General features: G+C 47.4%; 1 protein-coding gene and 1 pseudogene across 4 annotated transcripts in view; one reads left to right on the top strand and one right to left on the bottom strand.

Moving 5' to 3' along the window:
* Eml1 (EMAP like 1) overlaps nucleotides 1–16,386 on the bottom strand; it is a 157,428-nt gene that overhangs the window by 6,152 nt on the left and 134,890 nt on the right. For all 4 annotated transcript variants that reach the window (XM_059278953.1, XM_059278952.1, XM_059278954.1 and 1 more), the window contains 5 exons: nucleotides 15,683–15,837; nucleotides 11,115–11,240; nucleotides 10,747–10,878; nucleotides 8,187–8,254; nucleotides 5,545–5,633 (listed from right to left, as the gene is read on the bottom strand). In XM_059278953.1, the coding sequence (XP_059134936.1) occupies nucleotides 5,545–5,633; nucleotides 8,187–8,254; nucleotides 10,747–10,878; nucleotides 11,115–11,240; nucleotides 15,683–15,837 (570 nt within the window). The remainder of the gene's footprint in view (nucleotides 1–5,544; nucleotides 5,634–8,186; nucleotides 8,255–10,746; nucleotides 10,879–11,114; nucleotides 11,241–15,682; nucleotides 15,838–16,386) is intronic.
* Nucleotides 10,215–10,333, top strand: LOC131924811 (5S ribosomal RNA; annotated as a pseudogene).

Here is a 16,386-nt window from a genome sequence, read left to right as displayed (position 1 = left end):
CTCCCCGAGGCTCCACTTTAGTGGATTCACCTGCCTGTGTCAAGGAAGTCTAGGCTGTGGGGCTGCAGGGCTGGTGCTGACAGTCCAGGCAAGAAGCTTTGGATAAGGGTGGCAGAGTCCTTCCTGCAGCTGGCCAACAAGCAGCCAGAGTTGATGGTGGGGGAGACCCTAGGACCTACCAGGAAGAAACAGGGTCTGGAGACTAGTTCAGAAATGCCAGCATGTCCTGAGCAGGGCCAGCAGGAAAGACAAGGTAACGACATCAGAGTGGTGACCTCCAGTTGTTAGGAGGGGAGCTGAGAAAGGAGTCAGGAATGGTGGGTTCCCCAAGCCAGCCTGGCTGCAGGCAAGTCCTTGCTCTTGCTGATCATCCCTCCCTGTCCATGAAGCATGCTGTCTTAGTTAGGGTTTCTATTGCTGTGAAGAGACACCATGACCACGGCAACTCTTATAAAGGAAAACATTTAATGGGATGGTTTACAGTTTCACAGGTTCAATCCATTATCATCCTGGTGAGACATGGTACTGGAGCTGAGAGTCCTACATCTTGATTGGCAGGCAATGGGAAGTGAAGTGTCTCATAGGAAACCTCAAAGCCCACCCCCACAGTGGCACACTTCCTCCGATAAGGCCACACCTACTCCAACAGGCCACACCTCCTATTAGTGCCACTCCCTCTGGGAGACATTTTCTTTCAAACTACCACTCATGTGCAGGCTACCTTTCACAGTCCTCAGTCAGGCTCACTAGACAACCTCTGGGGAGTCCCTGGCAGTCACTGACATACACCGTCACTTCCTCCAGAAGGCCAGTTCTCTCCCCATAGGAGGATTACACAGGGTGGCATGGCCTGAGACCACCAGGAGATGGTATTTTAGGATGCCCTAGCAAGATGGGGAGGAGGGCAAGATTGAAACAGCCTAAGCAGTTAGGAAGCCCAAAGGGAGAGGGCAAGCATGTTTGCTGGGGAGGGGAAAAGAAAGACTATTACAGAAGCTGGGATCCTGGGCAGACCATCCACACGGCTGGCTCCAGACAGGGCCAGGGAGCTTCAGAAGATCCAGTGTCCCTGTACTGACCCCATCTGATCATGACCCTCTGCACTGACAACCACTAGTACTGTCACGTTCCCAGTGGTGGCTAGGGGCCAGTGCTGTCTAAGCTGTTCCCACATTAACCTGCTCCAACGTTATGAGGCAGGGGTTGCCCACCCCGTATTTTAGGATTAGAACCATAGTGGCATAGGGTGTGAGAGTGTGTGTGTGTGTGTGTGTGTGTGTGTGTGTGTGTGTGTGTGTGTATACATACATGCCACACTGCATGAATGGAGATCGGAAGACAATTCATAGGGAGTTAGTTTGCTCTTTCCACCATTTGTCCTAGGGAATCCAACTCAGGTGGCCAGGCTTGGCAATAAGCCTTGGCAATAAGCACCTTTACCTGCCATACGTTTCATGGCTGCCTGGGTTCCAGTGTCAGCTCTGCCAGCCACTGTGACCCAAGGTCACTGTGGTGGTTTGAATTAAGAATGCCCCCCCCCCCTCGTAGACTCATAGATTTCAATGCTTAGTCACCAGGGAGTGGCACTATTTGAAAGGATGAGGATTAGGAGGTGTGGCCTTGTTGGAGCAGGTGTGGTCTTGTTGGAGGAAGTGTGTCACTGGGGGTGGGCTTTGAGGTTTCAAAAAGCCCATGCCACACCTAGCCAGCTCGCCTGTGCATCCTCTCTCTGTCTCTCTGTCTCTGTCTCTGTCTCTGTCTCTCTCTCTCTCTGCCTACAAATCAGGATGTAGCTCTGAGCTACTGCTTCAGCGCCTGCCTGCTTGCTGCCAGGCTCCTTACCGTGATGATGGTGCTGAAACTGTAAGCAAGCTCCTAATTAAATGCTTCCTCTTGTAAGAGTCGCATTGGTCACGGTGTCTCTTCACAGCAATAGGGCACTGACTAGGACAGCCACTCCCCAAAGTCTTTGTCCCCTGCCCAGGTGCTGCTCCTGGGCTTCCCTGCCACCTTCTAGACATGAGTAATATTTTTTTTATCTCCTCCACTCCTCTGTCAGAGAACACACGGGCACCTCCTCTTCCAGTTAACTCTCTCAAATGTGCTGTCTGGTTGTGAAAACCATTGGGTTGACAAAGCGCCCAGACTCCAGACGGGTGGCTGGCCCAGGGCGCTCACATACAGTGGGCAGTCCGTGACTCAGAGGGGAAGGCAGCATTACCCAGAGCAAAGCTCCAGGGACTGCCATCGGGATAACAGAGAAGAAATGGAAACACAGGCCCTGCTCACGTGAGCAACTTCTGAAGAAGACAGGCTACAGGACAAGGCTCTCCCGTACCCGTTCTAGAGCTTCATAGTAACTATGAGAAGGACGAGACACCTAAGGGCAGCCCAAAGAAGAATGCACATGGGGAGCTAGAAGTATCTGTGAGCTGGAAACACAAGTTAAAATGTCTGAGGTGTGGCTTAGGCGATGACCGGGGTGGGGTGTGTGTGTGTGTGTGTGTGTGTGTGTGTGTGTGTGTGTGTGTGTATGGATGATGATTTATAGCATCTGTACCAGGGAAGTTATTCCCTAATTAACCTGGGTGTTTGCCTTCAGAGGCGGAAAAGTGGGAACTCCAGATAAGTCAAACAGGAAAAAAAAAGGAGGGGGGGGCATAAACACTAGGACAGAAAAATAAAAGGAAAAAACCCATCGGTGACACACAGAATTGGCTCTTTGCAAACAAAGATCGGCAAGACTGACATGGCTTTGTCTAGTTGACTGTGAGACCAAGAGAGAGGACCTCAGTTTCCAGCGTCAAGAATGAGAGACAGGCTACTCCCAAGCAGCCTCGGATAAACCAAAAGGATTGGAATCAAACACTGTATGTGTTGGTGCCGACAAATTGCCTAACACACAGAAAACAAGTTCCAAATGGACCCATAGCATCAAACTGCCTTGAAGAAAAAAATTTCAAAATAAAGCTATAATTTTTTAAAAAGGCACCAATCCAGCTGTTAAAAATCTCCCCAAACTAGAAAACATCATCCTGAGAGAGGTAACCCAAACCCAGAAGGACAAACATGGTATGTACTCACTCATAAGTAGATTCTAGATATAAAGCAAAGAACAATCAGACTGCAACCCACAGAACCAGGGAAGCTATATGGCAGGGGGGACCCTAGGATGACTGTGGCTTAGAATAAGTTTTGGTTTTACTCAAAACAAAAATAAATAAATAAATAAATAAATAAATAAATAAATAAATAAATAAATAAATAAAATAAAAATAATAAAAAAAATCTCCCCAAAGTGGGTGTGTGGTGCATGCCTGCCATTCCAGAAGGCAGGGCGAACTGCTAGGAGTCTGAGGCTAGCATAGGCTACTACAGCCAAGTTCACACTAGCCACGATCAAGACCCTGTCTCCAAACCAAGCCAAAGTGCATACACAAATACCACTTACAAAGAGCATCTCCATAGTTTCACTGAAGTTATGTGAATTCTATCAAATAGTTAATAAGTATCCACCAGGTGTGGTGGCACAGGCCTGCAATCTCAGGACTTGGGAGGTTTGAGGCAGGAGAATAGCAAATTCTAGGCTGGGATGTATAACAAATCTCTCTCTCTCTCTCTCTCTCTCTCTCTCTCTCTCTCTCTCTCTCTCTCTCTCTCTCTCTCTCTCTGTGTGTGTGTGTGTGTGTGTGTGTGTGTGTGTGTGTATGTGTATCTCTCTGTCTCTCTGTCTCTCTCTGGACTATAACTCTTCCACAAGCTCAGAAAACAGGAGAGGCATGCCTCATCACACTCTACAAGGCCATAGCACTTTCCTAATGAAGACATCACAGTATCACTATAGAACAACATCCCTCACAAACATGAATGCAAAACCCTCCACAAAATATTATAACTAAAATTTAACAATAGAGAAACGCTGTGAAACACTGCAATAAAACTACTTATCACAGGAATGTAGTTGGTTGAATGTTGAAAAATCAATATGCCACATTTAAAAAGAACAAACACATTCTCCATCTTTTTTTTTTCTTTCAAGACAAGGAAGGTCTCACTATGTAGCCCTGGCTGTCCCAGAACTCACTCTGTAGACCAGGCTGGCCTTGAACTCACAGAGATTCTCCTAACTCTGCCTCTGCTGGGATTAAAGGTGTGCACCACCACGCCTGGCTGCCCCCGCCTCACTTTTTTTTTTTTTTCACATTGTCCATCTTAACAGATGTAGAAAAGCATTTGACAAATCTCAACACTTCTTATGCTGAGGACAATCAGGACGGAAGAGAATGTTCTCGTAATGACATCTCTGCCCCTAAACATGAAAGTCTGAGAGGAAAACAAGAGAGCCACCACGGCCAGCCCCGCCAACATTTTCCTGGAGGAACCGGCAATGTAGTGAAGGAGAAGTAAAGGTGTCTATATCCAAAGAGAAGGCAAACTTTTTATTTACTGATGAAATCGCATTGTATGAGGAAAATCCTGAAGAATTATATACACACATACATAAATCACACATGTACATAAACCACACATATACACACACATTCCACACACAAACACTATACACATTCACACACACATACTACCTACACATATACACAAACCATACACACATACATAGACACACACACATATGACATACAAACTACACACACCACACATACATACACAAACCACGCACACCAAATCATACACACGAATACATACAAACCACATATGTATATACACAAACCACACATACATAACATATACATATATACACATGATACCCCCACACACACCTCTTTAAAACTGATTAGAGAGTTTAGGAAGGGGAACCTTTATAAGATCCATAGGCAAAATTCGATTTTATTTCCATATACTAGTAATCAACCATCTAGAAATAAAATTCAGAAAATTTTCAACCAAAATAACAAGAATATCTAGAAAATAAATACAAATTTACCAGACAGGGCTGGGAAATAGATCATCCGAACTCATGCTTGCAGGGCCCACACTTTACGGAAGGGGCCATGTCTCCAGCCCCCGTGAACATTTATAATGGGCAAATGACACACATCTTGGAGGGGCATGAAGGCAACAGGGTATCACTTCAAAGCCTGGTGATGGGGTGGGGGCCTCACCCTGATACTCTGTCTAATTCTGTTTGAGATTTTCTCTAACACAACCCAGGTGTGGTGGTGCACGACTTTAATCCCTGCACTCAGGAGGCAGAGGCAGGCGGATCTCTGGGGATTCAAGGCCAGCCTGGTCTACAGAGTGAGTTCCAGGACAGCCAGAGAAATCCTGCCTCAAGAAATGAGAGAGAGAGAGAGAGAGAGAGAGAGAGAGAGAGAGAGAGAGAGAGAGAGAGAGAGAGAGAGAGAGATTTTTTAATACAAAATTAAAACACAGTTGCACAGTGACAGTGACAGGGGGCGGGGAGTGCATACCCTACAAACCACAGCTATGCGCATGCTTAAGTTAAGTCTCCCTCGGAGGAGGGTTGTCAACTTGTTTCTTGTACAGAATGGCGTCATTCCCGAGAATGTGAAAGCTGCATCTGACCTGGTGAGTAACGCATGACGGACAGCTGCTCGTTCCCATCTGTGTGGACGGTGACCAAGTCCTTCGTTTCGGTGTCAAACACAAACCACCTGTTGTAAACGTGAGACACACGCACTGATTGGTCTGTGACACGCAAGGCTGCCCGACAGCATGAGCCTGTTAATTGCGGGACTGTGTAAACACACTCGGCTCTCATTCAGGGAAACTCCCTCCACACCAGCTTTCCCCTCAGTAAGGAACGGCCAGTTGACAATCACCACACGCCCTTCAGAACTCAGCACTGAGGGCTTTCTCAGGGTCTTGTTTGCACACAGGAGGCAGGAAAGCCCTGGCCGTGAGCAAAACCTGACAACAGAGCCTGTGGTCAGAGGTGCAGCCGAGAGCCACGGACATGAGGTGGTTGCCCCAGAGCTCTGGTCCAGGGTGAGGAGGGGGACCCCAGAGTGTGGGTAGAGAGGCGAGGGGCTAGGACAGTTTGACACCCCCCCCATGCTCCCCACTGTGCTGGGACTAATCAATGCTTCTCCTAAGGCCAGGGAGCAGGAAACAGGGTGTGTTAAGCATCAGAATGATGGAGCTCCCGGGCCCCAGCTGTGGCTCTGGCTGCTGTGGTTTCAGACCTGGATGATGGATGCAGAGGTACTGCCGTCTTGTCTACCACTTGGGATCTAACTACCCACCCCGGGGGCCTTCATGAAACCTATATGTTGCTTTCAGCTGAGTATTTGGTCCTGGGATCAAAGATGTAGGTGGAGTAGATAAAGTGGTAGGATTAGGTCACATGTGTCATCTATTTTATCCTAGGATAGTTCAATTCTGAACACTGTCACATGTCCCCTGTCAGCAGATGGTGATGTCCGTGAGGCTGCTAGAGTCTTCAGAGGGAAGGGTCTACTGAGTTAAAGCTCTGATGTCTCAAAGAGAGTCCATGTGTGCCTGTATGTGCACATGGGTGTCATTATGCAAGCATTTTTTTTAATAAAAAAAAATAATCAATCATGTGTACAGTGTGAGTCTGTGTGTGGGTTTTTATACACACATGCAGTACCAGAGAAGGCCAGCAGAGGGTGCCAGATCCCCTGGAGATGGAGTTAGAGACGGCTGTGAGCAGCCTGATAGTTCTGGGGAACACACCTGGGTTCTCTGCAAGAACACTATGTGGAGCCATCTCTCCAGCCCCTCCCCTGCAAATGTTTTGCAGAAAGACTCGTAAGATGCTGCTACTATGACTTGTGAGTAGTTGTCTTTATAAACCCCACAGGTACAGAACAGAATCGAGTGGTATGCTTTTAGGAAAAGGATGATGGGAGGGAGCATCTAAGAATATTATAGCTGAAGCTATAATAGACTCAGTCCTCCTCATCCAGGGGTTTGTTCTCTATGACTTCACTGCCCTTTTAAACCTCAAGCTTGAAAATATTGAACGGAAAAATTAAAAAAAAAATTTGTAGTTTTACATTGTGTCTGTTCCGAGGACATTATTCACTCCATTTCATCTCTGTGAGAAAGTGAATCATTTTATCCCACCATAGGGGAGGTGAGTCTACCATAACCAGATGCTTTGAGAAAAAATCATACGTACAGAATGTCCACAGTCATAACGGATCCATCTGATCCTTAGTTACCGTCACTCACCTCTCACTGAGCCGCATTACTCCATCAGATTTTATCCCAGGCATGTATAAGAGGAAAGAGCTAGGCTATAGGGGGTTCTGTACCAACTACATTCTTAGACATCCACCAGGGGTCTTGGAGCACATCCCCGAGGGATGCTCTATTGAGTCAAACAAAACGGAAGCACAGCCAAACCCTGCCAAACCATGATAATACCAGCTGCGCTGTCACCCGCTAGCCAGCTCGGCAGATGTTCCCATGTACATGGCTTTTTCAGTCATCCGTGTTGGTGGAATTACCATAGCTCACAGACAGGAAAGACAGTCAGAGTTTACATAACTGTCTCACAGATGTACGGCTGCTACACGGGGAAGCTGGGGAGCGAATGCAGATCTGCTGCCCAGTGTGTCAGCGGAGGCTGGCGAGAGGAAGCTGAGTTTGAACGTGAGGCCAGCATCTGGGCACTGTCTACAGGGCTGAAAGTTTCTCCGGCTGAGAAAGCAGGCTTCATACTTCAGGGCTTTGGAATGCTTTCTTGCCCAGTGATTCTCACCCTTCCTAATGCTGTGACCCTTTAATACAGTTCCTCATGTCATGACCCCCAACCATAAAATAATTTTCGTTGTTGCTTCATAACTGTAATATTGCTACTGTTAAGAATCATAATGTAAATATTCGTATTTTCCAATGAGTTTAGGAATTGTGACCCACAGGTTAAGAATCACTACTCTGGGGCCTCTGGCACTGGAGGCAGATGGAATGCAGTGGGGGTGGAGCTGGGGAGGGACATGGCTTTCCTCAAGGTTTCAAATGGGAAGGACTCAGTTTCTCTTTCGGGTTTTGATTTAATTCTCAGTAAATCACTGGGACAGAGAAGATGCAGCCAAAGCTGGTCTGTACCTGCCTCTGCCTCTGGGGAGGCTCAGACATCCAGCTGCTCGCCATAACTCTGACAGCACAGGCAGTGCTGGGGGTGGGGGGTGGGGGTGGGGGTGGGGACAGGGGGGGAGTGTGGGGGACGGGCTTACCTCCCAGTCAGTGTTCCGACTGCAACCACAGACCCTGAAGGATGAAAACCGGAAGACTGAGCTGGATCCTAAAATATTTTAAAGGAAGTGTGAATAGACGGCCAGACACAGCAAGACAGCACAAAACCCACCCGTGCAGTACTCTTCCCAGGCTCCCAGGCTCTGTTTGAAAAGCCTCTGTGCTCCCCCAGAAGAAATGAGGTCCCCCTGGGATCCGTGTCACACTGCAATCGCAGTACAGGTCTGTCCTTGCCGAATCTCTCTGTTGTCTTATAGCCTTTCCTATCTACAGTAGTCACGAAAGGCAGACAAAAATGCTCTTCTTCTGGGCTTGTGTGTCCAGACCTCTCGCTGACCCCTGGGCTCAATGGAAAGTTGGTCAAATGGTGTGCTCCATCTATCTGGGAACACAACACAGGGCAGGAGTGGACACTGGAGGCACAGAGCTGCTACCAGATCAACTGAAACCACAAGAGCCAACGGAGGCTCGGTACCAGTCACAACATCTGGCTGACTCCAAAGGAGGTGGTCCTCACTCAGGCTGGTGCTGCCGATGTGCAAGCTGAACTTGGGTCCCCTTGACCCGCTACCTGACAAGCTGTTTCTGTAAACACAGCTCACCTGAACCACATAACTATTTTCATATGAGGTACTAAGGTGTGGAGAGGCTAAGGGCTCCTATCCATCAAGGGTGGTGGGGAGAGGGTTTAGGACACCGCAGGGCTGTGGATGCCAGTCCTGGTCCCAAAGTGATGTTAGGCTAGAGCAGTTAGCTGCCTGGTGACAGGCAGGGAGGTGGAGTGTCAGGGCTCTCGGTGGGTGGCTATGCTCAAGGAACTGCAGGAGGGCTGCCCTCCCTCAGTGCAGTGGGAATGCCTACCCTTCAGACCCTCTACCCTGGGCCTCAGCTGGCTGCAGTGACCAGCACCCTGTGACAGTCTTCTCTGAAAGTGGAAGACAGGAGAGCCAGACCCAGTCCCAGGCCCTTGGAAATACCAGCAGCTTTGCAGGGAGTAAACGCATGATCCTGGGCACTGTGAGAGGGCTGTTTCCTTATATGGGGTGTGTGAGTTGTCAGGATACAAGTAACCAGTGGAGGCTGCCTGTGGTTTACTGTAGTGGGATAGAACAACACAGTCTGAGTTGGGCAACTAAGTCACTTATTTTTTTATGAGTATAAATGTTTTGTCTGTGTGTATGTAAGTGCACCATGTACATGCCTGATGACCCCAGAGGCCAGATCAAGGCGTTAGGTACCCTGGAACTGGAGTCACAGATGGTTGTGAGTTGTCATGTGGGTGTTGGAAACGGAACACAGTCCTCTGCAGAGCAGCTCATGCACTTAACCACTGAGCCATCCCCCAGGCCCCACTTACTAACTTAGTGGCCTTGACAAGTAACTCAGCCTCTCTGTTCCCCACTTTCCTGATGAATAGTCAAAGCAAAAGTAAAATTTTTCAACCTGCAGGGCAGCTGTAAGAACAAAGGACAATACAACACATTCACAGCCTGGTGTGCCTATAGCCCAGGGACGCCAGCCTGATCTCCATGCTGGGGAAGGGATCTGGGGCTCTGATAAGAAATCTATGTTTCCCTGTAAAGTTCAAAACAAATGCTTTATCTCTGCCTTCAAACTCCATAGAGGATACACGAACCCAGGTCCTCAGTGTGGCTTATAACTCTGTTAGACAGGCCATCACACAACACAGGTGTAAGGATTCAGTCCTTAATTACATCATCAGCCTGCGACAGCATCCCAGCCTAAAAAGCAAGCGGGTGGGACCTCTTTGTGTGCCCCCCTTCCTTTCTTTCCTTTCCGCTCCTTCCTTTCATCTGTCCTCTCTCTCCCTCTCTCCCTCTCTCTCCCTCTCCCCCCTCCCCCAATAAAGCTCTAAAAAGGTAACCATGGCTGTGATTCTTCCGATCAGCATTCTCCTCCGCCGGCATGGCCGCTGCGGGCGGCAGCCAGCCACAAGCAGCACGCCGTTTAACCAACATTGGTGCCATAACTCGGATTTGAACCGAGGTTGCTGTGGCCATACCACCCTGAACGTGCCCAATTTCGTCAGATCTCAGAGGCTAAGCAGGGTTGGGCCTGGTTAGTACTTGGATGGGAGACCACCTGGGAATACCAGGTGCTGGGGGGGAGAGGGAGAGAGGGAGAGAGAGGACAGATGGAAGGAAGGAGCGGAAAGGAAAGAGAGGAAGGGGGGCACACACAGAGGGCCCACCCACTTTTTAGGCTGGGACAATGTCACAGGCTGATGACATAATTAAGGACTGAATCCTTACAACAGGTTCTTCACAAGACTTTCTCAGCACCTGGGTCAGTTAAATGTGCTCTCATCTGCTCGGAGATGCTAACCTGCTGTTGAGAAAGCTCAATCTTAAACTTCAACATGATATGGGTGAGGACACTGGAGGCATCCTTAAAAACAAAGTAGTTACTAAAAGATAAAACGTTGCTTTCAAACAACTTCTTATCACTGTTAACTTCATGCAAAAATACATCCCAGATGAATTTTTATAAGGAAACCAGAAAGGCAGCATGCACACTTACCTCTATGATTTTGTCCCAGACGGGCCGGTGACCGACAGCATCCCAGAGAGTGGCGTGCTTGTCATGCCCACAGGTCAAGAACTGAGGTTTGGAGGCATGGATGGCCAGCCCCCAGAGCTCATCAGTGTGACCCTACAAAGAACCAAGACACGGGGACCGTGAGATCCCACGGTCGCAAAGGAGCCTACGTCATGCCTGAATGACTGTCTCCTCAGTTCGTTCCTCCCCAGCTTAATCACGACACAAAACACAACTCTGAAGTAGGTCATCCCACCGGGAAACTCAGGAGACAGCCCTCTTCCAGTGCTCACATATATCTGTACTAATGGCAGAGTGTAAGAGTTGGGCATTTGCCAAGCTGACAGTACCTGAGTGATGGGTGTGAAGTCCCCTGACAAGGTGCCTTGCAGGACAAAGTTTCTAGTCGTGCCTATCAAGATGACATTGCCCTTCCCCTCAGCCACTGTCCGAATTGGGCCAAACTGCTCGGGAATCTGTATAGTAAACAGTCACACGAAAACAAAGATTTAAGGTTTCATTCAGTTGGCTTTTTTTTTTTTTTTGGAGAGGTCTCATTGTAGTGTAGTTCAGGCTAGCCCTGAATTTACTATGCAAACCAGGCTAGCCTCCAACTCAAGGTAATCCTCCTAATTCAGTCTCCCCCAAGTGCTAGGATTATAGACGTATATCAGCATTTAGTTCAGGCATTAAAAATATTTGTGTCATGTGCTGACTTTTATGATAGTGTTATATATGCACCCAGAAGAGGAACTCAGTTATATAGATACCACAGCCAGCTGTTGAGCAAGTGATCAAAACCCTAAACCTTGTGTGTGTGTGTGTTTGTGTGTGTGTGTGTGTGTGTGTGTGAGAGAGAGAGAGAGAGAGAGAGAGAGAGAGAGAGAGAGAGAGAGAGAGAGAGAGAATGCACCTGGGACCTCTTGTATCTCGACAAGTACTTTACCTTTTAAACTATAAACATTTTAAATATCTTAAATGAATCAGCAAGAATAAAGTCTTAGCAGGGCATGATGGCCTTTAATCATAACACTGGGGAGGTAGAGGTGAGTAGATCTCTGTGAGTTTGAGATCAGCTTGGTCTAGATAGTGAGTTCCAGGCCAGCCAGGGCTACATAGAAAGACTCTGTCTCAAAAACAAAAACCAAAAAAACGAGAGAGAGAGAGAGAGAGAGAGAGAGAGAGAGAGAGAGAGAAAGAGAAAGAGAGACTGGCTAGTCTATCCTTTAGACTTGTTAGGTCTCCTGCCTCAGGAGCTGATAAAACCTGAGAAGTGTAAGAGTTCCAAAAACCTCCCTTAACTTCAAAGTGGTCCTGAGTGGTGTCACTGTGCACATGGATAAGTATACAGGGGCACGGGGAAGACATTCAGAATGCCCCTGCAAAGAACAGTTCACTCTGCTAAAGGGAAGTATGTCCTTTCGATGGGGCGGCTGGGCCCAGGGCCTGTCAGGAGGCATCCAGGCCCAGCACAATGAGAAGCAGCCTGCCCTGCCACGGCAGAGACTTATGGCAGGGCAATGACTGAGCTGGTGCTATGGAGCCTGCCTGGACTCCTAGTGCTTAGGAGGCTGAGGAGGGACAGCTAGGGGTTAGAGGCTAGCCTGGTCTATAGAGTGGGATTCTAGGAGATACCTCAGTCAGTTAAGCACTTGCCAGGCAAGCTCAAGAACCAAGGTTTGGTTTCTGGAACCCAGGTAAAAGTCAGATGAGGTAGTGAGGGCTTGCAATCCCAGCAGTGGGAAGATGGAGGTGGACAGATCCCAGTGGCCGCTGTCAGCAGCCTAGGTGAATCGGCAAGCCCCACAGCTCAGTGAGATGCTGTCTCAAAGAATAAAGTGGATGGCTCCTGAGGAATGGCACCAGAAGGTGACATCTGGCCTCCACACGTGCACACACACACACATGTACACACACAGACATACACACATGTACACACACACACATACACACAAATTCAAAACTAAAACTATTTTTCCAAGAAAAATTATAAAGGAGAAAAGGAATGATATTCTGTGCAGTGGAAGAGCTGTATGGTGAGTGATGGACATCATCTGAGATGCCAGAATAGGTTCTGGTACTTTCTTTACAGTTTAACGTTAGAATGCCCATGACCAGCAATGCACAGCACATTCCCTCAAATGCCAATCGAATCTCTATTATTATTATTATTATTATTATTATTATTATTATTATTGTTTTCCAAGACAGGGTTTCTCTGTGTAACATTCCTCATTGTCCTGGAACTTGCTCTGTAGACCAGGCTGGCCTTCAACTCACAGAGATCCACCTGCCTCTGCCTTCCAAGTGCTGGGATTAAAGGCGTGCACCACCATCACCCGGTTCCGATTGAATCCTATTACAAAAGAGTCATGTTTTTTTGGTGCTGGTGTTACAGAATTTAACTCAGCATGCGTGATGTCTTGTCCTGGTCCCTCAGCTTTACTGTCCTCTGAGATGAGATGGCATGAGTGTGATCAAGGACTTCCAAAGCCAGGAGACGGTGGCTACTTATCCACACTCAAGCACAAGGGATGATGTAAGGGAAAGAAAGGAGGAACAGAAACACGGACTCTGAGGAAAGGGACCTGAGAGTGTACCCATCGTGGAGGCTGGAAACAAGGAATTTGAAGGAAAGGCTTAGAAAGGCAGCGTCTAAGTCAGACACGTAGGGGCATCCAGGCAGGACTGGTCTTCACAAGCGGGGTCCTCGATGATTACCAGAGATTTTTTGGCATGCACAAAATCTTATGTCCAGAAGACTTGGGGTCCAGAACCTGCTGGTGATCTTTAAGCAGGGTTCTTTAAGGGTGAACCCCGAAGAGTGATGCTGGAGATGGGACCACTTCCAACAGCTCAGTAGGACAGACAAACGCAGGGCTTCTTAGAGCAATGTGGGCATCCCATCCCCACAAGTCTCAGTCTGATCCAAGGACTCAGAGTTCTGTGAAACTTTAGGGTACTGCATACTTAAGGAATAGGAATGAAACTAGATGACTTCCAAATTCCCTTGTCGGTGATAAGCTGGGCAGGCCTGTCCAAAGATGTGTCCTTGGATCTTTGCAAATCTCCAAATTAGTCAGTACTATCAATATATAGAAATCTCTGTTCCTCTATACTGTAATGTGATGAGTGATCTCCCAGTTGACAATACAGTCTCACCTCATCTGTTACTTATAAAGTATTCTCTCAATCAACCTCACATAATAATGTAACCATTCACATATTCTTTATTTTCATTCAAAGATTTGTTTTTTTATTATATTTATGAATGTTTGTCTGTATGCACATATGTGTACCACATGTGTGCAGGGCCCACGGAAGCCAAAAGAGGATGTCAGATTCTCTCAAACTGGAGCTACAGAGGGTTGAGAGCAGCCACGCAGATATTGGGAACTTAACCTGGGTTCTCTGCAAGAGCAATAAGTGCTCTTAACCTCTGAGCCATCTGCCCAGCCCCTATTTGTTTCTAGTTCTCCTTTTTGTTTTTCTTTTCTTTTGTTGTTGTTTGTTGTGAGACAGGGTCTCTCTACATAGTCCTGGCTGTTCTGGAACTCTCTATGTAGATCAGGCTGGCTTGGAACTCACAGAGGTCCTCCTTCCTCTGCCTCTGTCTCTGGAGTGCTGAGTCTTACTGAGATACACATGGCAAATAAAAATTGTATATCTTTAAAATATACCCATGATGTTTTGACATACATATCCAGAACTCTGATGGCTGAAGCAAGAATATTGCTGTGAGTTTGAGGCTAGCCTGGGCTAGACTTGAGCTCAAGGTCATCCTGGACTATGTAGCAAGATGCTGTGTCAAAAAGAAAAAATGCTAAGGTCTTCACGAGCATCTGGGGAGATGCCAGTTGGGAAGAAGACACACATTAGAACCTGAATGCAAATCTCTAACACCATGTAAAAAACCAGGCATAGCTGTTCACACCTATGGCCCCAGCATGGGGTATAGTGGAGACAGGAGGATTGCTGAGGCTTGCTGGCTGCCAGCCTGGCTCCAGGTTCACCAAGAGACCCTGTCTCAAGGAACTAAGGTGGAGAGTGATAGGGCAGACGGCTGACATCCTTGTCTGGCCTCCACAAATATGTGCATGGGTGTGTATTCCCATACACACACATGTGCACATACCACATACACATCACACACACACACACACACACACACACACACAAAAAAAATATATAAATGAAAGTATACTATCAAATAATCATGGAAAGGGAGAGGACTGCTAAAACTCAAATGAAAGCCTTTCTCTGCCAAGTAACCATAAACCACAACTTCATACTGCCCCAAACATGCAGTGTGCGACTCAGAATCTACATGCCATCACACGCTAGGGATGGAGTGCTGCCCCTCACACTGATGCCAGTTTTGCAACCTGCCTGCTCATGACTTGGAACTAGAGGGAGAGACCTCAGTGAGGCTGCTGGCTGTCGGGTGTCCTGCTTCGGCTCCCGTGGAAAGACAGTCTGCTCTCCAGGTCTAAGGTGGTGAAATGAACCGCAAAGGACCGGAAGTGTTAGAAAGCGTGCAGGCCCTCAGCAGAGAGCTGTGAAAAAAACAGGTGCCCCATACACCCGGTTCACAGTGATGCTGTGACGCTGTATGCGAGCAGCATGCTGGGGATTCGAGAAGAGAAAGGTTCTGGTGATAAATACAAACACTCATAAGGGTCCCTTGGAAAATGAAGATTGTGTCCACTAAAACAATGTTCCAAATAGGAAGTGTTGAGTAACCTCAAGTCCTATTTTGTTTTACTTGTACATAAACTGCCTCTCTGATTTTTCTAAGATTGTTGTCCCCCCCATAAAAATTAATCTAATTTTTTTCAAAACTCTGAGCTGAAGATTCCAAACCATAAACAAACATATCAGGTGAATAAACAGGTAAAGGGTCCACGCTGTGGCTTACCTCTGTTTTGTGAAGCTTCTGATAGTTTCCATTCCAGGAAACGAGCCTCCGGTCCTTCCCTCCTCCTGACACCAGCGTGCCATCTCTCAACATACAAAGTGCAAAAATGCCACCCTCATGGGCCCCTTGGACTGCGTAGCTTATCCGATTTGTACCTAAACATACCAGGAAAAGCACCATGAGCCAGAACTGGACCACAAGGCTAGCTAGCCTCTGGCCATTGTTAGTCCCATTTCAGTTTGTTTTAAAGGTGTTGTGGTAGGTTATGATATTATTTTAATGCATTCCTAGGAAGGACTCAGAGTTTTGACTTTCTCAGAGTCCCAGCATGCAGGAACCAGACAGCTCTGCAATTGAGGCAAGCATAGTATCACAGGAGCTGCGTGTCTGCGAACATGGACTCTGTGTGTACTCTCTGACTTCTCCGTAGTGGACTGTTTCTTCTTAGCCATTTGTGGAATGGGGCTACAGCTTACCCTGCAGGGCTGCTCTAAGGGTCAGATGAGCATTGTCTATCTACAGTAGGTACCAAAACAAACAAACAAACAAAAAACAAAAAAAAAAAAAAAAAAAAAAAAACCACACACCTTGCCATTCTGAAATTATATTGGGAGGTCTGTCTCCCCCTGCATTCCCAGACCCAATTCTGAGACCCAGGAGGACAGGAGGGTGTGTCTTCCTGAACCTAGAAAACTGGTGAATTC

Source organism: Peromyscus eremicus, chromosome 14 (genome assembly GCF_949786415.1).
Source record: "Peromyscus eremicus chromosome 14, PerEre_H2_v1, whole genome shotgun sequence".
Taxonomy (NCBI): Eukaryota; Metazoa; Chordata; class Mammalia; order Rodentia; family Cricetidae; genus Peromyscus; species Peromyscus eremicus.
Note: the sequence above shows the minus strand (reverse complement) of the source record. Positions and strands in the feature narration are given on the sequence as shown.